Here is a 25,712-nt window from a genome sequence, read left to right as displayed (position 1 = left end):
CTTCTCCAATTCACTTGACCTGAATGTCTTTGTACTGTGGGGAAAACTGGAGCACCTGGAAGAAACCCATGCGAACACGGGGAGAACATGTAAACTCCATACTGAAAGGCCCAAGTTGAGCTGGGACTCAAACTGGTGACCTTCTTGCTGTGAGGTGACAGTGCGACTCACTGAGCCATCATGCTGCCTCCTGGGCAATATTTGCCCCCTGGAATTGATTTCCTGGGGCATTCTTTCCTATGAGGGCTTTTTTTAGTATGTCATATACATATAAATCAATTAATTAAATTTGAATGTTAGAATACTGTTGGCTGTTACAAATACAATTAAATCAACATCAACTAATATTTGTAGGACTAGCTTTTGGCATTGATTTCCCAATTTAATTTGATTTAATTATCAATCAAATCAAAAATGTATTCAAGTCAAGTGAAGTCAATTTTATTTGTATAGCGCCTTTCACAACACACATCATTTCAAAGCAGCTTTACAGAAGATCAGCATTAACAGATGATAAAACTGTAATGTCTATGAAGTTGATGAATCATCATTGTGCAATTTAGATAAAATACGATTCTTAATCGTGTTTAAAAATAATAGGAGCTGTAGGAGACTGTGGCAAGGAACACAAAACTCCACAAGATGTAGATTAATGGAGAAAAATAACCTATTCCAATTTTGATATGATTCAATATCAATTCATTTGGGAAAATTTCAGATACAATATCAACAGGCATGTTTTAATAATTACATATTGCCTGATCTCCACACTGCATTACATGTGCATAGTGCATTGTGACTGAAACACATTCTGGAATCTCTTTTTTTTTCTCATTCACATGTTTTCAAATATTTTGGCTACTGAGTTAAAGTGGTCAAGCTGCAAAATGGCTCGTTTGGAATTTGTGGAACTTGTGACATCACAAGGACCAAATACATCTGCATATGACTGCCTCAAGACATCAATGCCTATTTATCGTCATTGCACCCTTGGCCCCGCCAACTGGTGCTCAGTCAGTCACATGGGTGAAGAGGAGAGATATGGGCCTTTCATGGGAAATTCATTCAAAATGGACATACACTGTACACCTTCATGTGCCTGTCTGGATTTAAATGTTTCTCTACATAAACGTGCACGGCTTTGACCGTTATCATACATCTTGCACCGCTTTGCAAAGCAAAATTCAAGAGTCACATCTGTGTGCTACATGAGTAGTACGTTTTGAGCATTTGCATCCAAAATCAATCACTTATGATGTTCCATTTCGGTTAAGATGCCGCCTAAGGGGTTGTTCAAGCAGGATGTGTTATTACGTGAACAGAAGAGACATTAATAGGCCCAATATCTCCCATACACCATTGCTAATTTATGTAATATACTCGAGATGTTTTTCCACCCAAGATTCATTAAACTGGTTGATTGTTTTAAAGCTTCCATTTATCTGCTGTTCTGCATACACTTGTCACAACAGCTTAAAAATGTGGCTCTCATGGCAAAAATAGTGAGATGCCGAGATTTCACTCTCACGTTAATACCTCCTCACCATCCCTGCAATATTTTCTTAAAAACTGTACTTGAATTGTGTCATGGATAATGTGACAAAAGAGTGAGAGTGAGACCGAAAGAGACTGAGAAGGAAAACCGTTACACATCTGGCCAACACCATCAGCACATGTTGAAATTTAGCTGCGACGCTCACAGTCCAAATTAGTGGCGAGTTTTATTCCCTGCTGTGGAAGGAAAAATATCAAATCTGCTGCCATATGACTACAATAAAGTGGTATGTGGCGCGTTTGATGCCTTGATGTGGGAGACTTTAACTCTTTCCAGGGCTCAGCGTGGAGCGCACATGCAACTCTGTCCTGCTCTATAACGCGTCCAATATGCACCAGGTTGACCTCTGCTGGCAAACAGCATCAATCAGCCTTCGACAGGGTGGTCTCTTTTGGATGGATCCCAAAAAAAAGCAGGAAATCTTGGGGGCTCTAACCACAGTTACCCTGTAGCAGAGAGGCTGGCATGGCTTGGGTGTTGGGCATGGTTTCTGTTAAGTGCCAGGCATATGGTTTTACGCTTTATAGCCAGAGGTCAGAGGACGGAGAGATAAAAATGGGTGCAGATGCATGACTCTGGTCATATTGTGGACATACAGAGGTACCAGATTTAAACCAGTATGAGATTTAAATGATTGTAAATCAGAGTTCAAGTTTATGTGTGTAATTCTTTAAGTATAAAGGATATTTTCTCCTTTCCTAGCTTAATTTGCAGAGATGATTATAAGTAAGCCATTCGTAGGTTGATTTCCCTAAAAAGTGTAAGAACTGGCTATGTGGTCCTATCAGATCATTGCTCGGTTTGTTTGAGAGTCCCAACCAGCCTGTCAAAGCAACATTGACACATAGAATGGTGTATGTTTGGGGCAAGACTCTTTGTTTAAATGACCAATGGCAGACAAGTTCAAATCAATCATCTTTATTTTATCCTTTTTTCTTTTTCCTAATTAAAAATGTAGGAGATTATTCAGATCCGCACTTAAATTGCAATACAGTTTTAAATACAATGCCCCTCCTATTTAAAGCTATTTAAAGGTTCACTAAGTAACTTTTGTCTTTGTGTCATCTTGGACTTACACTGACACCTAGTGGCTTGGATGTAGCATCATTTAAAATCAATAGTTTTCAGTTTCAGATGCCATTGTAGAAATTAAGTATTCACAGTCAGCCATGATTACTTTAATCAATGAGTGAAAGTGTCAACTAACATTATGGTTACTGAGATTAAGCGAGTAGTATTCGGCTGGTCATGTGATGCTAAAATGGCAGCCTCCATGTGTGGACCCTCTCCATGTAGAATAAAACAGCTTTTATAAGGTTACTGATATGAAGCAGCAGGGATATATGTGTGTGGCTTTGCCGGCGACTGCAAGGTGAAATGAAGCCTACTGGAGCACCTGGAAGAAATGAAGCCTACCCCAACTTCATGTTTCAGTATGAAATATGTCAACAGGCCAAAGCAAATTGTGCTCATCACGGCACTTCACAGGGACTTTAAATAATTTAGTTTCCCAACACTACATGAGTGGTTGGACGGTTTACGTTTGATTACTCCCTCTGCTCCATTGCTGCATTCTCAATACAATATGAAAAATGTAGCATTTTGTTACACTACAGCGCTACTCTTTGGCTACACTAAAAGCTTTGCTATTGTGAAAAGAGCTGAGCTACTGTCACGCTACTGAAAAATTTAGTTACGTTAGTACCATCCTTACTTTTAATGAACAACTCCCCAACACTGATTTAAACACCTTATTTAGCCTATTTGAGGTGAATGAAGATCTGAAGGTGTACCAATTAACAAGACATTATGTCCTTTAAATTTTAAATATGGGTGAAAAAAGTGTTTCTCATTATGTTGGGTCTGTGGTCCAGACATGCACAAGAGGAAGACATCCAAAAGATGTTTTCATTAAAAAGAATCTGTGCATTTGCATTTGTGACAAAGGGCACTTGAGAACTAGCAAGAGAGTCACTAAATTAAGAAAAAAAAAGTTGAATTTCAATAAACATTTCTTCTTTTTTAACAACAGAATTCAGAAGTGCTGTAGAATACTGCCAGTGTCATGACATTAGTGAAAGTCTTTACAAATTAAAGAGGAGTAAAGAATGTTACTCATCTTACTCATCAAATGTACTTTCTATTGTATTTTAGTCCCTGACACACACACACACAAACACACACACACACACACACTCCAAAACAGCCACTGTAACTCCTAATCACAACCCCGAAGGGTGGACATCAAATGCTGCAACGTTGAAAACAGATGATCAGAGGTAATTAACGCAGGTTCATATGCTAATTTAATTAATGCAAAACTACATAGTCATTATGCAAATGGTGTCTTCTTGAGCCTCAACGCAAATATTCATCACTTAGAACAGGGATCACTTTCCCCATCTTTTGAAACTCTCTCACTCACAACACACACACACACACACACACACACACACACACACACACACACACACACACACACACACACAATGTTCTCTTATGATCATGTATGGATAGTGTATTTATTTGAAACTTCTTTCCATTTAGACCAGACTGTGCACATCAGAGCAGACAGCTGAGGGGCAGGAAGACATGATTTGGCGCAGGAGTGAGACAATGAGACTGTTAGACCGGCACACTATGAATATTCATGACACTGATTACTTACCATGATTAAAGCCTACTCTAATATTTAAATAAGCGTCAGCTAGGTGATTAGACAAACGTTGGAAGGACGAGCACATGCTGTGCACTTTTTAGGGATTAGGGGCAGTTTAAAAATCTGCAGGATAAAATGTAAAATTAGAACAAATTATGCCATTATTTCCTGACAGGGGTATCATATCAAAAACATGTAGTACTGTGTTTTCAATTAAAAGTGATTTCTCTTAAAGGAATGTTTCAACCAAAATGAAGATATTGCCACCATTTACTTCCAAACCAGCAAGTCATTTTTCTTCTGTTGAATACAAAAGAAGAGATGCTGAATAACAGCTGCTGTTATTCAGGTCCTTGAATAACGTATAACTTGTGATTAAGGGCAGCCGGTGGACTTTCTGGTGCCCTCCTAGGGTAAGATGGAGTGAGGGTGGTGTAGTGGCTAAAGCACAGGGCTGTTAATCAGAAGGTCACAGGTTCTAACCCCACGGCCACCACCATTGTGTCCTTGAGCAAGGCACTTAACTCCAGGTTGTTCCGGGGGGATTGTCCCTGTAATAAGTGCACTGTAAGTCGCTTTGGATTAAAGCGTCTGCCAAATGCATAAATGTAAATGTAAATGTAAGATGGTGCCCCCCTAGGGAGCTGATGCCCTATGCAGACAGCATAGTCTACTTACCTACTTCTCTGTCTGCTCTTATTAATGTAACACATTTTTTAAACAAGTGTTTCACAATAAAATGCAAAGTAATCTCTTCAGTAATCAAAATACTTTTTCAAAGTAACTATTTAGATTTCCATCTATTTAAAGGAGTGGTGGTGGCATAGTGGGCTAAAGCACATAAGTTGTAAAGCAACATAGGTTGCTGGTTCGATCCCTACAGTCACCACCATTGTGTGCAGGTTGCTCCAGGGGGAGTTGTTCACTGTAAGTCGCTTTGGATAAAAGCGTCTGCCATATGCATAAATGTAAATGTAAATTGTAACTGTAGTGTAACACATTTACTAATATTTTGGATTTTAAATATGTAATCCAGTTACATGTGTTCCGTTATTCCCAAACCCTGATGGCATAAACACTGTATATAAAATACTGTATATGTTCATTTGGTTTTCACTGATATAAAAAGTCAAATACCTGCACATAAATGCAAGACATATTTCAAAATGCTACAAAAATATACTTTTTTCAAATACTAGTGGATTTTGAATATATTCATATATGCTTAAATATATGAATTATATGTGTGTGTGTGTGTGTGCGTGCGGTTTACAAGGACATTTATTAAGCTACAAACTGGTAATTACAAGGGTAATATGCTAAAAATGTGGTTTATGTGGTACATGTCTAGTGTCCCCATAAGTCAAATCATGTAAAAACAAACATCTTTTTTTTTTTTTGTCAAAATGCAGAAAGTTGTTTGTGAGTGTTAGGATTAGGGGATAGAATCTTAAGTACGTACAGTATAAAAATCATTATGTCTATGGAGAGTCCTCATAAGAATTGCCACACCAAAATGTTCTGGTAGGCAATGTTTAAAACAAAATGATATTGACTGAATTGTAAGATTAATGATTAAGTGTCTTTAATTGAGTGTGGAAATGCACTTAGATGCAGTGTTTTTTGCTGTTTGGCTGACAAAGGTAAAGTTTGCATTAATTTATTGTCTACGTATTTAATTTTAGGAGAAGTCATGCAAGCATTAGTCAGTGAGAGTGTTACTCGCTGTTTGATCGGATTGTGATTGATAGTAGTATATTATCTATTATCCATCCTAAGATCACCTCCTTTTGTGTTCCACAGAAGAAAGAATGTCATGTATTTTGGAACGTGTTGAGCACGGTTGAATATGAGGGTGAGTAAATGATAGAATTCTTATTTTTGGGAGACTTCTTAATTTTTTTCCCTTTTTCTCCCCAATTTGGAATGCCCAATTCCCAATGCACTCTAAGTCCTCGTGGTTGCGTTTTGACTCGCTTCAACCCGGAGGACGAATCTCAGTTGCCTTCGTGTCTGAGACATGAACCCGCGCATTTTATCACATAACTTGTTGAGCACGTTACCGAGGAGACATTGCGCGTCTGGAGGCTTCACACCACCACGGCTTACATGCACAACTCACTACGCGCCCCACCGAGAGCGAAACACATTGTAGTGACCACGAGGAGGTTACCCCATGTGACTCTACCCTCCCTAGCAATTGGGTAAACTTGGTTGCTTACCTGGACCTGGCTGAATTCACTCAGCACGCACCTGATTCGAACTCATGAACTCCAGGGCTGGTAGTCAGCGTCTTTACTCACTTTACCCAGGCCCTCCCTTTGGGTGACTTTTACTGTAACAAATGTATCTCAATGCACATGCTGTAAAATGCCTTTCAAAAGGAAGAATCATTCACACCTTCTTCCATCAGATGAGTTCAAACCCTGGATCTGAATGGGTTAACTCACACCGATCAGGCTTGGCTTTTTGGCCTAAAGCATGTATGCCTCCAGCCTCTAGGCAACCATAGCTCCATATTGTATTTAATTAGCCCCATTAAATAGAATCTAATTTGGCTGAAACTTATGACAGTTAAGTGGCAATCTTATGTGTTGAGCAAAGATTTCACGCTCTAGAAATATTTAATTTAAGCCTCAAGCTCCCTCCTGTCCTGCATTTCTGTGGATAACCTTGACGGCTTCTCCACTTATGTCTATGAAGCAAAATTAAAGCTGAAGTTGTTTGGTAAAAAATAAAAAAGCCTTCAAGATTAAAAACTTTGAAAAGAAGCATTCAAACTGTTAGACAAAACTAACAACTGCTAAAAATAAAATAAAAAATATTTGACAAGGCTCAAGTCTGGGTCTTGCTAGCTACAATATGGCAGTGTGTGTGTGTGTGTGTGTTGTCGCAATTGGTCATATTCTGACTAGCGATTGAAGCATTTCCTTGTCCAGCCTCTCTGCTGAGTGGAGGGTGGGCTGTGGTGCAAGATAACATGTGGCCCCTCCAGGCCCTCACGCTAAACTGCATCTTTAACCCTCTGAATGAAGAATTTTCTTCATTAATCCTCACACTATGTCTCTTAGCACTTGAATTTTAATGGGCTTCCTTAACCTTTTTTTCTTAATGCGATAATATTTCCCCAAAAGACATTGGGTGAGGATTTCTGGAGGTTTCTTCTCTTAGAGAATTGGTTTCAGCTACTATAGCGCTCAGGGCTGTGATGTTTCACTTAGAGACTGAGGGGGGTGGGGGGGTTTGCTGTGTCTTGCTCAAATAAAATCAAGTGAGGGGTGTTAATCCCTCTTGAAGGCCCGAGTCAAAAGAAGAAGACCCTTCGAGAGGAGAAATCCAGTCAGAACTGGTAAGCAATGTGTGTGTGTGTTTGTGTCTGAGTGTATGTGTAATTGGGTGCTAATAGCATTTCAAAGAATAGTTCACCCTAAAAAATTTTATTCTGTCATCATTATTTACATGCCCTCATATTGTTCCAAATTTTAGTGACTTTCTTTTTTATGAGGAGTACTAAAGGATGTATTTTGAAGAATGTTTATGCTGCTCTTTCCATACAACTAAAGCAAATAGTGACCATATAGTGACATTTTCTTGCAAACTTGTTTGCACTTTTTCATGCAACGATAGTTCATAGTTCCAAAAGGACCAAAAACACCAAAAAGTACCATGAAAGTAGTCCATGAATTGTCAGATACACTCTACGTCTTCTGTAGTCATGATGAGTAACAGACAGTGTTAGGAAGGTTATTCAAAAAGTAATCTTCAACAAATTACTAATTACTTTTCTAAAAAAAATTTTTTATCTGATTACTGACTTCTGATTACATCATGTAAATGTAATTACATTACTAATTACTTTCTAAAAACCAGGGACTAAAAACGGTTCAAGGAACAAAAACAAAAACTGAAAACAAACTATATTTTTGGCAGAATGTAACCGAAAACCAGAACAAAGTGATTTTCAATTGTTCTAGAGTGAAAACGTTATTTTTAAATGCTGGTAACTGGTTCTAATCAGTTAATTTTGTTCCGATAATTTTTTCCATGAAACTAAAGGCCAAAGGGTTTATCACAGTAAATTTTTGGAATTAAACAATATGAAACGTTCTTTGATCCTGAAGGAAACTGCTGCATCACTCATTTCTTTGCCTAACTGCCCGTTGTGCATGTTGCATTCTGCGAATGAAGACCTTTTAAACAACTATGTATAAATAACACATATACATGCACAGCTAACCCAGATACAAGGAAAACATTATTCGACAATAATACAACACAATAATAATGATTTGATGCTGCCGGGTTTTGACTTAGAAGCAGCTCTGTAATAAAAAAAAAATATACTTAACTGTTAATTAACTGTTTGTTATGATTTCTATGCTGATAATCATCACACTGTAAATCATTTAATTGCTTTATTTTCTACTTATTTTGGTTTGGCAGATGACTTATTTTGGCCGTTTTTTCCAGACCATGTTGCTTGTATCTCTTGTGACATCTGGCAACACTACAATTTATATTTCACCCATCCCTTAGCGCAGAGTACTGTCATTTTAAAAATAACGCTCTAAACCGTTCTTTTATTTTGTTTTAACCATTAACCATTTGGAAAGGAGGCTGCGGAATCTTTGAACAGGAACGAACAAAAATGAAAAACATTTCATTTTTAGTCCCTGCTAAAAACATTTCACAGAAAAGTTTTTGTTTGTCTGTTAAACATAATTGAAATAATGTCTATATTTTATCCTTGTTTACTGTCACACACAAGTCATAGACTCACTTCGGTTGTCACAGAAATGCATAGAGACATACATATGAACATAATTAATGTTTTACATGTATTCCACATAATATTATTTTAGAAATAAAAATGTGTAACCTAAGTAATGTACTTAAAAGTAATTAAAGTCAGCAACTGTAATATGATTACAAGAATGTACAATTTTATGTGTTACACTACTTGTTGTTCTAAAATAATTTGATTACAGTAATGAATTACTTAGTAATTAAATTACACCCAACATTGGACCAAAATGTAGGTCATTATTCAGTGTGCCCCACCACATTTGGTTATACACAAGAGATTTGTGTTTTTTAATCTGAATGCAAATGAGAATGAGATTTGAGAGCTACTGCATAGGGGATGATTATCTGGTTATCAACTTGTAAAGCTATGGCTTCAGGAGACTTCAAATCTAGTGCATGAGTTTTTATGTTTTTTTTTTTTTTTTAAATATATATATTTGTTTTTCATTTTGGGGGGTTAATGGACTACTCGCACAACTGCTTCCGTGTTCTAAGTAGTGCGGCTCAGGTGTTTCTGGTTACAGCGTTCAGCATGCCTACGTGCAGAGATTTATTCATGGGAAAGCATATTCATTATTTTTTTTAAGTCTGTCAGTTGATTAAATAAATAAATCATACACTGGTGGACAAAATTTTTTAATAGTGTTCTGATTTTGCTGTTTTGGAAGGAAATTGGTACTTAATTCACCAAAATGGCATTCAACTGATCATAAAGTATACTTAGGACATTACTGATGTAATAAAAACAACACCGTCACTATTTGAAAAAAGTCATTTTTGATCAAATCTAGACAGGCCCCATTTCCAGCAGCCATCACTCCAACACCTTATCCTTGAGTAATCATGCTAAATTGCTTATTTGGTACTAGAAAATCACTTGCCATTATATAAAGCACGGCTGAAAGCTATTTGGTTTGTTAAATGAAGCTTAACATTGTCTTTGTGATTGTTTTTGAGTTGCCACAGTATGTAATAGACTGGCATGTCTTAAGGTCAATATTAGGTCAAAAATGGCAAAAAAAAAAAAAAAAGGGGGGCCTGGATAGCTCAGTGAGTATTGACACTGACTACCTCCACTGGAGTCACTAGTTCGAATCCAGGGCATGTTGAGTGACTGAGAGCCAGGTCTCCTAAGCAACCAAATTGGCCCGGTTCCTAGGAAGGATAGAGTCACATGGGGTAACCTCCTCGTGGTAGCTATAATGTGTGGTTCTTTCTCACAATAGGATGAGTTGTGCATGGATGCCACGGAGAATAGTGTGCATGGATGCCACGGAGAATAGTGTGGGCCTCCACACGCGCTATGTCTACGTGGTAATGCGCTCAACAAGCCACGTGATAAGATGCATGGATTGACGGTCTCAGACGTGGAGGCAACTGTGATTCGTCCTCCGCCACCACAAGGAGTTAGAGCACATTGGAAATTGGGGAGAAAAGGGGAGGGAAAAAAACATGGCAAAAAAGAAACAGCATTCACTAGAAACTCATCAGTCAATCATTGTTATGAGGAATGAAGGCTATACAATGTTTGAAATTGTCAAAAAAAACCTGAAGATTCCATACAAAGGTGTACACTACATTCGTCAAAGACAAAGGACAGCTCGCTCTAACAAGGACAGAAAGAGGTGTGGAAGGCCCAGATACAACTAAACAAGAGGATAAGTACATCAGAGTCTCTAGTTTGAGAAATAGATGCCTAACATGTCCTCAGCTGACAGCTTCATTGAATTCTACCCACTCAACACCAGTTTCATGTACAACAGTAAAGAGAAGACTCAGGCTACAGGAAGAGTGCGGTGAAATGTCACCTGAGTATCTGGACAAACTGACAGCTAGAATTGGTCCTTTTCCCATAGCACATTAAATGAATCCAGTCTACTGCTACAACTCCCCCCTCATTACAAAATTGCACCATCATTCTATGTCTCAATTCTCAAAACCCTTCTGTCCCTTCTTCCCCAGAGACGAGAATACCCCTCCTCCACTGCTGCTAATGGATTATGGTCCGGCATACATTTTGCGCAGTCTCATGTACTCTCGTGCCCAAGGAGAGGTCCTGGGTCCCTAGTGATGACATTCTGGATCCAGCTCTCCTCACAGAATTCCATCAGGCCCATCTAGACTGTCCAATGCCAAGTTCACGGGGACGCCCGCGGCATCTGGGTGGGGGAGGGCAGTTCTGTCACTCTCTCACTCCGGTCCCTCGCTCTCTTCTTAGATCTGCATCTCACAATTACTAGTCCAATTACCCCATCATCCACTCCTGTTCCTTATTCCCAGTAATCAGTAGTCTATGTATTTAAGTTCCTTAATTAATTCAGTCCTTTGTCAAGTCTTGTTTGTAACTACACCCTTCCATGTTGGCAAACGTTTTTTGACTCTCTTCATTCTCTATGCATCATGACTGTTCCAAAGTTAAGTCCTCTTTGTTTTATAGTGCTGCATGTTAATTTTGTGTCATGTTTGTGTTTTGTAATTGAGAATAAACTCCAGCTATTGGGTTCACCACTACTCGAGCCTTCTCCCTTCCACCGAGCCTGACAGACTGCAGCACGTAGTTGTTTAATTCTAAGAGCGCCACTGATGCTAACACCCTTTGTCTCCTTCCATCTATTATAATTTTGTTTCTAGCTGATCTTTGGTTAAATGTTTGCAACAGACCTCTGTTTGACTCCATTTCAACGGTGAAATGCACTTGGATTGTAGTATATACCAGCCATTCTTAGATTGGCTCGAGCTGAATTAAACTGTGAAAAATGTTCTTCCATTGAATTTTGAAGAAACTGTACATGGTAATGTTCAGAATACTTCTTCTACTATCTCTGATAAGATACATACTTTTAAACCTCTTTCAAACATTTACTCTAAGTGGCTTTTTGGGACTTAGACAGCTATGCTGTCTACCCATTTAACCAGAAACTTGCGGGCTGCACTTTTTCAAAGTGGAAGTACGTCATGAGGCTCAGTGAAAGTAGTCCATAGTAGAGCTGGTAGAATTAACGCATGTGATTAATTAAAGTTTAACATGTTAATTTTTCTTAATCTTAATGCATTGACAGTTTATACAGCATAAACATTGGTGTGAACGCAGCTTCACGATTGCTGTAGCAAAGCGGATAGCCACAGTCTACCAGGAGATTAATATTGTGGAGGATGAGAGTTTAAGGGATTTACTGTCCATTTCAATGAATGTGCAGCATATGTGGGGACTAGTTCTTTCAATCTATCTCCCACTTAGACTTTAGGAAATGTTTAATGTTACTTGAATTGGTGCTATATTAGTGCATTTCTGTATTTACATTGTGGAAGGCATTGTTTGGAAAAAAGGTAATGAAGCATTATAATGTTACATATTGTTTTGTTTTCTTTCCTAAAATGGAAATTAATTTTGACAAGTGAAAAAGTGTATATATATATTGTCCAATTTTTGCACTTTTAAAATATGCAAGTAATCACATTTAACTAAAAACATATCGATTAAACATCACGATTAAAACAAATTAATCGACTGACAGCACTACTTAATAGTCCTGATCACTGTGAAAACTAATGGTATGTAAAAAAGTTAAGTAAATATGTTTGAAAATGTATCTTTTTGTGTTCCATATAAGAAAGAAAGACATAGTGGTATGAAATACCATGAGGGTGAGTAAATAATGACTAATAACGAAAAATAAAGATTCCAATTAACACCAAATTAGGTTTACAGCTTAAAGCCATAAGATAAACTATGTAGATCTTTAGAAAACCATCTACTGGATGTACTGGTGCTTTAAAGGAATATTTTCGGTTCATTACAAAGCTCAATCGACAGCTTTTGTGCCACAAAACTGATTACCAAAAAAATGTGTTTCAACTCGTCCTGTCCTATTCTTAAAAAAAATGAAAAAGCAACGATCAAGGTTACAGTGAGGCACTTACAATGAAAGTGGTGGGGGCAGTTATTTGAGGGTTTAAAGGCAGAAATGTGAAGATTAAAAATGTTCTACTGTGAAAACATTTGAATTATTTAAACTGTAAAGTTGTTTAAATCATTGTTTTTACAGTCGTTTTAGGATTTTATGGCGTTATAGCATCATGGCAACAAATTGTCAAATTTGATTGTACTAAAACCATGTTATCATGCATACTGTTTATGTCTTGTGGCTATATTTTTTAAACAGTTAGTATTTTAACATTTACGGATTGGCAAGTGGGGCCCTTTGTAGCTCAGCGAGTATAGACGCTGACTACCACCGCTGGAGTCGCGAGTTCAAATCCAAGGTGTGCTGAGTGACTCCAGCCAGGTCACCTAAGCAACCAAATTGGCCCGGTTGCTAGGGAGGGTAGAGTCACATGGGATAATCTCCTCGTGGTTGCAATTAGTGGTTCTCGCTCTCAATGGGGAGTGTGGTAAATTGTGTGTGGATCACGGAGATTAGCATGAGCCTCCACATGCAGAGTCTACGGGGTGTCACGATGAGCCACATGATAAGATGCGCGTATTGATGGTTTTAGAAGCGGAGGCAACTGAGACTTGTCCTCCACCCCCCAGATTGAGGTGAGTAACCACAAACCAAGAGGACCTACTAAGTAGCAGGAATTGGGCATTCTAAATTGGGAGAAAAGTGGATAACATTTACGGAGTGGCCATTGGTAAATTCCTCACTGTGACCCAGATTTTCGCTTTTTTAAAGAAAAGGAGGGAAAATAAAAAAAATTTGTGGTAATCAACATTATTACACAAATGCTGTCAACAACATTTGACTTGTATTGAACCCTGAATATTCCTTTAAAGAACCCAGATACAAATACACTGATCTGAAGCCTGAAATGTAACTGAAGCCTAAGAACTTTTTTAATCTATAAAGAACAATACAGCCAACGCAAGAATCGAATACAGCCAAAAAAGGCTTCTTTATAAGAAGACCTAATGTGCTGAATAGAACCGCTGAGAAGTTTTATTTTTAGGAGTGTAGCCATTTCAAGTTTACCAGTAGGAATGTTTGAGTGTTGTGTGTGCCAGCACTCTGTGTGTAATACACCCACCTGTTGGGACGCCCTCCTGCTTGGGGCAGATTCCTCTTGAAGGCGTCAGTCGTTTCTCCTCCTCCTCTGCTGGCGTGACCTGGATCCCAACCTCCACCGGTCCAGACCTCCGGCACACTTCTGCACGTGGGGGTCTGGGGGACGGGGTGCTGCCACAGTCTGACGGTTTGTCGAAACATGCTCCAGGTCCAGGGCACAGTCTCCTCTTGTGCTCGATAAACACTAGGATATCTCCCAGGGGGAAGTTGGTTTGACATTGACCGCAGGTCAGCAGGTCACTCTCTCCGGCTTCGACCACAGGGCTGGCTAAAGACACCTCTGATGGGCACTGTCCCGCCCCTACATCATGATCGACCGCAGCTGAGGCATGGAGAAAAACAGACAGGAACATCAACCAATGCATGGCTAGCTTTATGGGTAAAGGGAATTTTCCCCCAAAAATGTACTTATGTTATTATTTATTAATTTTCATGTTTTTCAAAATACATATAACTTACTTTTGTATCTGTTGAACATGAAATATGTTAGCCTTGGTCAACGTTTGCTTTCATTGCATCTTTTTTCTATACAATGAAAGGAAATTGTGACAGAGGCAAATATTTTACCATCTCCTTTCATGTCATCCAACAGGATAACAGGAGTATCTCTTTAATAATAATAAATAAATAGCTGTTTTATTAATATTTGACCTGTAACAGATTCTTCCACAGGCTATTGTTTCAGATGACTGTATTGGCTGTAAATATTGTCTGTTTTTGTTTTCATTGGCTGTTAATTGCTCTAATCTTTTTTTATTATTATAATTGATAAACCTATCATAAGCCAACTTTTGAGTCTCAAAGTCTTAAGTTATAAGTCATGTCTGAAATTCAAGTCTCTGGTCATCAAGACAAATTATTAATAATCATGCAGAATGTATTAACTTCATTAATTAATACACACTACTGGAGCTAGTAACCAACATGCACAGAACTATACTGTATCCATTTCACTAATCTGATAATAAACCAAAAACAGAATCAGCCCTATACAGTAGCAAATGAGAAATGTTCAGTTACTAGCTTAAAGGTGGTGTAAGGTTTTAGTCCAATATACTTCATATTCCTTGAATATGTCTTCACGGTCTGCTAGCTGTCCGTTCAGTGTGTGTGCTGGACAAAAGTCTGGTGTTTGTACACAGACCTGGCTCTGTAAATGGGAAAATAAACAAAGTGGATCGGACTGATCCACACAACACTACTGCACAATTTGGGGGGTGTGTTTGTTTGTCTGTTGAGTTCAAATATCAACAGTCTTTCTCGTGAATCACTTACTCCACCTTTAACCCCTATGATGCATAAATTATCAAATCATAAAAGGAAAACATATGGTTTATCTTTGTTCCAATACAAAAATGTAACCTTGCAGAATCTTATTTTTTTAATGATGTATTTTGAGAGCGTTACATCTTTCCACTGAAGAAGAAAGAAGTAGTTAAAACTCCAGAGGTACTTAGTGCATCACTACTTTAGTAGCATTTGTGAATCTCATAGCATTGCTAATGTTCGGCAGGTGAAGGTGAATAATATTTAGATGGATCTAAAGAAGTTGCTTTAGTAATAAGCGTACCTGTCGAGTTCCGAAATGATAAATCGTTGGTGTGTCAATGATTTGTTTTCCATCCATAGTTATTGTGAAGTACAGATCTGTTTTTCAGTGTTGCTATTCAACTGGTCCAGACATGATTACTTGCTTGTTGGGATACTGCATGTACAGTCTGCACAAAGTACAACAACAAATGAGTTCTTTGAAATGACTTCATGGACTGAAATTTTCCTCACACATTTGCAGCTAATCTTGCAAATTGACTGATGTACAAAATGAGCAACAGGCTCGAATCCCAGTTTATATGTATAAACTGAGAAAAAAGTCTCTAGCCATCAGTTCAAGTCAAAAGCTGAAGACGAAGAGCAAAGTCAAGTTCTGAATTCTCCAGAAACATGTAACTTGAGTAAATTCTGAGTAATTTGTGTGTAAAATGGACCTTCCCGAAAACGTTCCGCCGGATTCACAAACAGTAAAACGTGTGTATGTTAGTGAATTCCAAACATTCGTAAAGAGGGGGCATGTGCACGTTCATTCACAATTATCACAATCCAGGCTCATGAAAATGCCATATAAGGCTTCAGACTTGCTTGTATATCCTTTTAACATCTATACAGAACAGTAATGAAGGGCATTCACATTGTAAAATGTTGATTTAGCAAGTGCAATAGCGTCTCAAAGAAAGTGAGTTACTGTCCTAGCATGTTTTTGCTGACATACGACACTCTTTTATGAATCAAACCATTCAAGAAGTCAATAAAAATGGTTTGATATGAGTGGACACTACCAATAACCTTCTCTGGTTCAGTTCGCAGCATCGCCAACTTCATCTGGGAAACTTCTTGGGTAAATCATGATGGTAACAGATACATTTATTGAATGCCTGAAGAAGATACTTGCCCGAACACTGTAATATATTACCGATTTTCGAGCTATATGTTTTTCCCCATTGTATTATGGACGCGCCTGCCTGCGATGTGTTTATTTATGGATTTAAAAGCATTATCTTTGACAAGACGTTATCAACTGAACACAGTTTACCAATTCCTCATTAGTTAATTTCTTCATTACTTATTTAATTTCACTTTTATCAAAAATGTAGTCATAACAGTTTGTCTGAAAGAACACAACAAGTTTGGATATCTTACGAACGATTTATGGCCCGTGTAAATTCAGTTCATACCAGCTAACGTTTTGAAAATACAAAAACTTTTGTGAATCCAAGAATTTACATTGGAACGGCTTTACGAACGATTAACACAAAAATGAATTCTGCTCATGCTTCATGAATGAGGCCCATATACAGTAGACTAACGTCTGAGAACCAATTGAAAATCTGGGATTCAAAATCACATTTAAAATTAACCTGAAAATAAACATGAAGATTAAGAGATTACAGAATGTAAAACAAATAATGGTTCTGAAGTCAAATGAATACCAAATATTTAGGTATTCTTTATCACTAATTTGTGACATTGACCATGTGAACTCAGATTTCCTTGCTTTCGTTGAATCACACAAGATGCCTTCTGGAACATTCTCAAATCATGCCAGATAACATGGATCATGTCATCTCCATTTAACTTTTAATGCAAATTATTATGCTGATAGTCTTATTTGTGCAGGAAAGATAAATGCAAAATAGAAGCATTTTCACATGTGAACTCTTCGACTTTTGAACCCCACTGTATATATCACAGTATAACTGCATGCTCGATATCTTCCACTGAGCCTGATTCTTTCCTCTTTCCTCACAAATTAAAATTCACAGCTTGCACTGCAAAGTCTAACACCTGTGAGCTGCACAGTAAGATCAGTCAAGGGATATACGTGTGTGTTAGCATGTGTGTGGCAGGCAGTACAGTCTGAATCTTGCAGTGGTATCTGTTTCCGGTTTAGTTCTCTGCACGCTGGACGGATGTTGGAGCGGTGCACATGCACCGTAAAGGTATATCGCAGCAGACGAAATAGCACTAGCTAAAGCCGCAAAACACACTTTCAGGCATGAGCCACCTCGCATGTCACAGAATCACAGGTGCACTTTGGGAAAAGTGGTTAAGGAGCCTCACAAACAGCCGTTTGTTGTGTAAAAATAGTTAGCTGCATTTCTCGAATTTTGTACTCTCGCAAAATTCCCTTTCTGGCAGCTCCATGTTGTTTGCTTTGGACTATCATAAGTTAGACTCTCAGTTATGATGAAACAATCAAGGCACACTCTTTGCTGTGATATGGATCTGACCCAAAACACAAAACCACATAGAGATACAAAACAGATTCACTGAGAACAAAAATACAGAAAAGAAACTGCAGCAAATATGAGATCCGAGAACTAATCAATCCCAGGCTCTGCCTATGACAAACACGAGACAAACACGTTCTTGAACACATACTACTTAATTATTGGAGAGCTGCACGATGAACCTTTAAGTGATTTACCCAATAATGAAAATTCTGACGTCATTCTCACACCTCATGCTGTTCTTTTATGATTTTCTTTCTTTGATGGAACACAAACAGAGATTTTTGGCATAATATTAGGGACTGACAGCCTCGTTTTCATAGTATGGGAAAGACAAATGGTGGCATTCTGCTTTTTTGTGTTCAACAAAAGACAAAAAGTCATGCTGCTCTGGAGTGTGAGTAAATTATGACAGAATATTCTTTTTTGGGTGAACTGTCCCTTTAAGGAGCTATTATCTAAATGACTTTTGTTGGTGTATCCAAATGTTATCACATTGATGTAGTCATTAAATTATATTCTTGAGTTAAACAGTTTTCATTTAAATATTACCACATGAAGCACATTTCAGGCTAACTGACAAAACATTCTTTACAGTGTAGGAAAGCGGCAATAACTCATCACAATATTTGACTTTGACTCACAAACAAATAGATATTTAGAGATATATTTGGAGCCTGTGATACCTAAACACATATTAAAGGACATCAGATACATATCTGAATGCTAAAAGTGCTGTGAAAGACGCGTGAGAAAGCGGCACCGGGCCTCTGCCACACACTCAACTGACTGCCGCTCGCTCGCTGGCTGACAGGAGACCCATTAGAGCGGCAGCGTAACGCCAAGAAGAAGAACATAAACATCATGGGGTTGGCATGGAACCAATGCCACAGGAATGTGCTCAGAGGGTGTGCTAGAAGCCAGCCATGCCCTCCCAAACGGACCAAACGCAAGTGAAGGACACAATAAAAGTATGAAGGTGGGACATCTATGTGTTAAGTGTGTATAGAAGCGGTAACATTTCCATAATATATATTATGTACAGTACATCATCCAATTTCCTATTAATAATAATGATGTAGTTGTGTTGTTTACAGATAAACTGCTCCCTATTCAAAGGCCTCTTTATTTGGACTCTTAAGTCACAATTAAAACTGTCTATACAGTAAATGTCATTGTATTAGATAGCTATCAAACCAAATGGCATATTCAAAGAAATGATGCTAGAGCTTTTCTCAGAACTAACGTCACTTTTCTGCCATTTTTGCTCAAGTTCACACAGGTGTCCTTGCAAAGTAACCACAAGTGCAGTTCATCGCATTAACTATGGACATGTTCCACTAACATTTGACAACAAGAAAGTGTCCAAATAAGTTTATTACTTACATTTTATTTGATACCAATATTTTTTGTTAAATGTTTTGCTTGAAAAGTGTGTTTTTGTGCTGTATTTTTTTTTTCAAATAAATGCCACTTGGTTTGGTATTCTGTTCAGGGACTAAAAACGGTTCAAGGAACGAAAACCGAAAATGATTGACATTTTTAGCAGAACTTAACTGAAAACCGGAACAAAGTGATTTTCAATTTTTCCGAAGTGAAAACTTTATTTTTAAGTGTTGGTACCAGTTATAACCGGTTAATTTAGTTCCAATATTTTTTTCATTAAACCAAAGGCCAAAGGATTACCACAGCCCTTACAAAAAATCTAAAATAGCTGCAAACTTGCCGCAACTTTTTTCACATGCAAATGAGATTGTGATCCACCGCAAATGTTTGCCAGACATTTACAGATCTTCACTGGAAGTGGTGAACCTCCAGCAAATCTTTGGGAAAAACAGACAAAAGCTCATTTGCATGTGAAAATTATCAGCGGCAATTATTTGAGGCAAGTTTGCAGCAAACGTTTTGTAAGGGAGTATAGTTTTTGGAACAAAACCACTTCATGTTGCCCGAAAAAATGAAACATGTGCTTTGATCACACTTTTACCAAATTGCCTGTTGTGGATGTCGCATTCTGTGAATGAATACTTTTTTAACAACTATGTATAAATACTACATACATGTATGGTTAAAAAAAAAAATATTAAATGTAAAAAGTACATTTCTCAGTTGTTTCCAAGTCTTCACTGAATTATTGTCAGATATGATGCATTAATACAGATTTGATGCTGCCGGGTTTTGACTGAGAAGCAGATCTGTAATTAACATGATAAATGCATGCTGGTTATTATTTCTATGCTGATAAACCCACCACACAGGAAAAATGTAAATGTGAATTTTTGCTTATTAAGATGAGGCAAGTGGCTTATTTTTGGCTTGTTTTTCCAAACCAGGCTGCTTGTTTATCTTGTGAGATCTGGCAACACTGCAATTGGTGCTTCACCCACCCCTCAGCGCAGAGTACTGTCATATTAAATAGAACGTTATTAACCGTTCTTTTATTTCGTTCTAACAGTACCATTCGAAAAGAAGGAAACTTCTGAATTTTGTATTATTATTTTTTTAATAAATGCCACTTAGTTTGATATTTATGTTATTTAATGCATAGACATTAATACACTTTTAAGTGGGGCTTAAACGTGCAAATGCAAAAAAAAAAAAAAGAAAAGATGAATTTGTAGATGAAATCAGTATGTTAAACTGAAATAGCAAAATAAAAATAAAACTACTAAATGTACAAATAATTTAGAAGAATTCAGTTATCCTGTTATACTATAAAAATATAATAGTATAATAGTATGTTCAATAATATATTAATAATTAAGGCAAAAATTATTGTAAGCATGTAACCAAATTATTCACAATAGGGCAGAACAAATCTTTATTGATCAACATCAGTTCTGAACATTGGTTGTCTATGGTGATTACGGCACTGAATTAATATTTCAAGAAACGCACAGCGGACAGCACTGAGCACATTCAGCACAAAGATTGTGAGCGATATGTATTTGCAACACTGTTAACGTCTGCAGCTCGTGTGAAAATAATATGATTTTTGCCAGGTGCATTTGCAAAGAAAAAATTTAATAATCCGTACACATACATGCAGGCCCAGCTTGATAACGTGAATGCTCTTTCTTATCTTCATTAAAGAGGCCTACACGCAGGCCCAACTGCTTCTGGATGCGTGCCAAACAAATGCGCACAATGTTTTAAACGCACGTGAGCTCTAACATCTTCCTCAGAACCTGCCGACTTCGCATAAAGCCGGATATTTAAAGGCAGAACCCAATACCGTTGTTTTAAAAGCATCCTGTTTTGACGGTTTTCATTTTCTCTCTATCAGTTTGTAATACCTGCCCAGAGACAACAGTTGAAAATGAGCTAAACTGGCATTTTTACAGAAGTGTTTACATCTCTATACATTTGAACTGAATAAAGGAAAACTAAATGCAGAAAGTTTGTTGGCACCAAGGACATGAAGTGTTTAGGAGCCATGTGCAGAGTGGGCATAGTGTCTAGATTACCGCTCCCCAGAGTGAAATCTATACTCCAATAAATTGAATTAATTACCTTTAGCCTAAGATAAGAGATTTATACTGAGCTTGGTGTGGGAATAATACACTTGGGAGATGAGATAGAAATTCAGGGTATTAACCATTATAAATACAGTTATCACACTTCCTGAAGGCAGTAATCAGATTCTCTAAATACACACGCACACACACACACGCACACACACACACACACACACCCTCTCTCATAAGGACTTACAGCACCCCCTATCAGCTATACCCATACGCACTCACACTCCATTGAATCTGTGCAAACCAGCAAATATGATACTCATAAAACAGACCGTAATATTGTGCAGTGGAACAGAGACTTTGCCAAGTCAGGTCAGACGAGTCCGATCAGCGGGAAACCACACGCCAATCAAACAGCTCTGGGCTCACTGAATGTGTGAATTAATCTCTCTCTTTGTCTCATCCTCATTCATAGGCTGTTGTGACATAAACAAATAGGGTGGATATCACCATTTAATCACTACTAAAGAAGTGAGTCACTTGTAAAAGGCTGGTGTGACCATTTCCACTCTTAGTCAAAGTCAAAGGGCACAGTGGTCTGAAAGTTCATGCCTTGTGTTTTATGAGCGTTATGCAAAGCAAAGTGACAACCAGCTACTAAAAGATCATGGAAAACATGTGAACATTCAAAGCACTGACACTCACAGCCATTAAAAGCCAATGCAAGAATCGTTTTACATTTTAAAGGCCCTAATGGAGAGCCCCCACCCACAGTTTAACGTTTAAACCAACCCATCCAAATGTCTGTGCAACTGCTCATGTAATGAATCATACATGTTTACACTTTTAACATGCTACAAGAGCTATGGAGATATACAAATCAGTTTCTCATCTTTCTAATTTCCTTGCGAACCCCTACTGATCGAGTTGTCTTCTATAAAGGAATATTACATCCAAGAAGGAAAATTCTGTCCGAATGTATTCACCCACATGTTGATACAAACATATTTGACTTTCTTTCCTCCATGGAACACAAAAGGAAGTTCGCCTGTGTCATCATTCACTTATATTGAAAAAAGATGCAATGAAAGTGAATGGTTACTGAGGCTAAAATTCTGCCTAACATCTACATTTGTTTTCCACAGAGGAAATAAGGTCTTACAAGTTTGGAACAACACAGGTATTTTCATTTTTGGGTGAACTGTTCCTTTAAAGTACACACCAGTGCATGTACATGCGGGCGTAGAGTGCGTCCCGCGTTTATATCAAGACGCAAAGTATGTCGATATTCCTGTTTCTTGGTTTTCTCTTTGAGTGTGATCTATAGGTCCTGTCGCTTGGGGCAAGATCTTCCTATTGTGCAATCTTTAGCTAACTGACATGTTATGTGCCAAGAGCGTTGACATAGCCAAATGAGGGCACTTTGGTTTTCCCCTTCATACAGAACCCCAACGACACAAACATTTTTTTTTATATTGCCAATGAAGGCTGGCCTGCAAACCTGAGTAGAGTCCACTTAAAAAAGGGCCGGTTTACACTGAGTACACATGAGAGAGAGAGAGAGAGAGAGAGAGAGAGAGAGAGAGAGAGAGAGAGAGAGAGAGAGAGAGAGAGAGAGAGAGAGAGAGAAAGCATGCACACATCTCAATGTAAACTACACATTTACCAACACACACACACACACACATACATACACAGGCACATTAATTATGTTTGAACTAAACACATATTTGAGTCACAGTATAATTATTCTGCTCAAACACACTTGCAAACATATTAACACACACATATATGCTGGAGGGGTTTTGCTATACAAATAAATGCATTTAAGAATGCACTAACATAGAAATGTTTAGTATTTATTGTTAACGAAGATCCACAGTGAAACCTCTGAATGGAAGCTAGCTATCCGCTAAATATAATACATCAGATCAAATAATATTGCAAACTGGTTTGAATTTAAAGCCCACTAGCACACCATAAGCCCTCCCACTCCTTTAACACCTTTTCTTCATTTTCACATTTTGCAAAATGGCAACATCAGCAGTGCAAAATTTGACATGCAAAGACCAGCTACTCACTATTGAATCTGATGTGTTCAGGAAAGCGCTCCTTCAGATTATACCCACACTCTCAGTGAAACCAGAAATACCAAAATGAATAACAGAGCTGAAAGCTTTGAATGTAAAATGTCAAAATGTTAAAAAAAAATCTATTATTTGTTAAATATATTTTGAATAGGACTTATTATCCGCTTTATACAAATACATCTAACTGTATTTAAAGAGGGGTTTAAAAGGAGAGATTAATCTGAATTTAAGACTTTAATTCATAAAATATTGCAAGAGTATAGGATGGATCATATCAGTGAAATGCAAAGTAATCATAGCTCTAATGTTTGTGTTATTCATAGACAAACTTTCAGTTTTTTTATTGTTTTGTGTCTATAAACAATGTTATACACACTTCTGAACATAAAAGGAGATTATATCATTAAAATTATATAAATGATACACAATAAAGCTCTATGATACTTAATATTAACTCTGAAAACATACTGTTTAGATGTATTATATAACTTTCTTAATTAACGATCAAATTGTAAAAAATTCAGATTAAAAAAGGCCTTTTGAGGAAATTAATTTGAAAAGTACAATTAAAAAGAGTGTGTAATCTTTTAATGTATCGGATAAATAGACACAATTCTGGATGTTAAACACCAAAGGAACACGTATGTCCTTGTGAGTCCTGTTTGATAGTCTGATATTGTAAACCAGAGGTTAAAAAAAAATAATCAACTAAATAAAAAAATGTACAACACCAAACGCTATTACCAAATGTAGGTATTACACATATAAATTAATACATTAAAATAAGCTATAGAAAGCAGACTTGATGGGTCACTCTATGCAGGTATGTGTGTGTGTGTAAGGGAAAGAGATATAATGTGTGTGTGTGTGTGTGTGTGTGTGTGTGTGTGTGTGTGTGTGTGTGTGTGTGTGTGTGTGTGTGTGTGTGTGTGACCGTGTGTACTGAGGGGCGACAAAGCTAATTATAGCGTGTGGGTCTCTTACAGTCATTTTGGATGAAAACTGGATTTCATGCATTATCTTTTATGTTAAGCATGCCGATATTGTCCCACTCTTCATTTATTCTCTGAACTGCTAGTCTGATAGTATTACATTTTATTTATTTTTTTAAACAGTATCAGGCCCCAATTGTTGGTTATAATTTATAAATACATTGATTTTTGTAATCAATTAAGCTCAAACAACTACTGGTTTACTGTAATGATTTTTGTTATGAAATTAAGTTAATTCTGTTCTTTTGGTGACGAAAAGTAATTTAAAAGTACAAATATTATTCATTTGTTGGACTTCTTGAAGGTTTTATGGCTTAAGTGAACCAAGTGATAAACCAACATGACTCCTGTTACAATTCGAAGTAATGCATGTTTACTTAAGACAAGTGTGAGATATACATCTGATATATAAAAATAGGCAACATGAATAAAGTGGAAGACTACTCCTGCATTGTTTATTACATTATGGTGAAAGAAAGAAAGAAAGAAAGAAAGAAAGAAAGAAAGAAAGAAAGAAAGAAAGAAAGAAAGAAAGAAAGAAAGAAAGAAAAACAAACAGAAAGTTGTTTATTTAGATACGTTTTCATTGGTAATATATTAAGGTATGCCAGTATTGCTGAAGGTGATGCAGGTGTTGTACTCACTGGGTATGGTGTCCCTCTGTGTGAGGGACAGATGCTGTGGATTGCCTTGCTTCCGTCGGGACATTGCCCCACCATTTACAGCACCATCTCACGGACACTCGGACTGATGTGTGCGCGCTCCCCGATGCTCTCCAAACTTTCCTCCACAGTCCGGGTACTGTTCCACTCCGCTCTCGTGTTAATATAATCGTGATTACGGCAAAAAACTAACACCTTGACCTCTTTGGAAAGTCTAAATCGCGCTCGGCTGATGTGAAACAATGACTAAGAGCAACTTGACCTGAGATAGCGATGCGTAAAATCACTCCGTCGACAGCCTCACCTTGATTCCAAAATACTGTCCTGTTAATTTCTGTCTATAAAATCCCTACAGCATAGCATTAAACATCTATGGTCCTGCTACAATGGAAATCCAAGATCCGTGGACGGCGCGCTCGCAAGGTGAGAGAAGGGTTTGGCACAGTCCTCCATGTGCGCTTGGCATCAGAGCGCAGAATGGCTCAATTCGCTTGCGGGTCCCTCTGAAGACAACACCTCCTCTCCAGATCAATCAAGACCCGAGCAATTACGTCTTGCATTCACGCCCGACATGTTCCTCTCAGGGAGGACCCATCGTGTGTGTGTGTGTGTGTGTGTGTGTGTGTGTGT

The 25,712-nt window shown here is 37.7% G+C and overlaps 1 protein-coding gene across 1 annotated transcript in view; it reads right to left on the bottom strand.

Moving 5' to 3' along the window:
- The window catches only part of LOC127621910 (B-cell lymphoma/leukemia 11B-like), a 48,170-nt gene extending 22,493 nt beyond the window's left edge, over positions 1 to 25,677 (bottom strand). The window contains exons 1-2 of the mRNA XM_052095710.1: positions 25,065 to 25,677; positions 14,049 to 14,408 (exon numbers count right to left, since the gene is read on the bottom strand). Of these exons, the coding sequence (XP_051951670.1) occupies positions 14,049 to 14,408; positions 25,065 to 25,128 (424 nt within the window). The 5' untranslated portion in view covers positions 25,129 to 25,677. The remainder of the gene's footprint in view (positions 1 to 14,048; positions 14,409 to 25,064) is intronic.
- Between the last annotated feature and the right edge of the window lie 35 nt (positions 25,678 to 25,712).

The sequence above is a fragment of the Xyrauchen texanus genome, chromosome 28, assembly GCF_025860055.1.
Source record: "Xyrauchen texanus isolate HMW12.3.18 chromosome 28, RBS_HiC_50CHRs, whole genome shotgun sequence".
In the NCBI taxonomy this organism is placed as follows: domain Eukaryota; kingdom Metazoa; phylum Chordata; class Actinopteri; order Cypriniformes; family Catostomidae; genus Xyrauchen; species Xyrauchen texanus.
The sequence above is the reverse complement of the archived record's forward strand: the minus strand, read 5'-3'. Positions and strand labels throughout refer to the sequence as shown.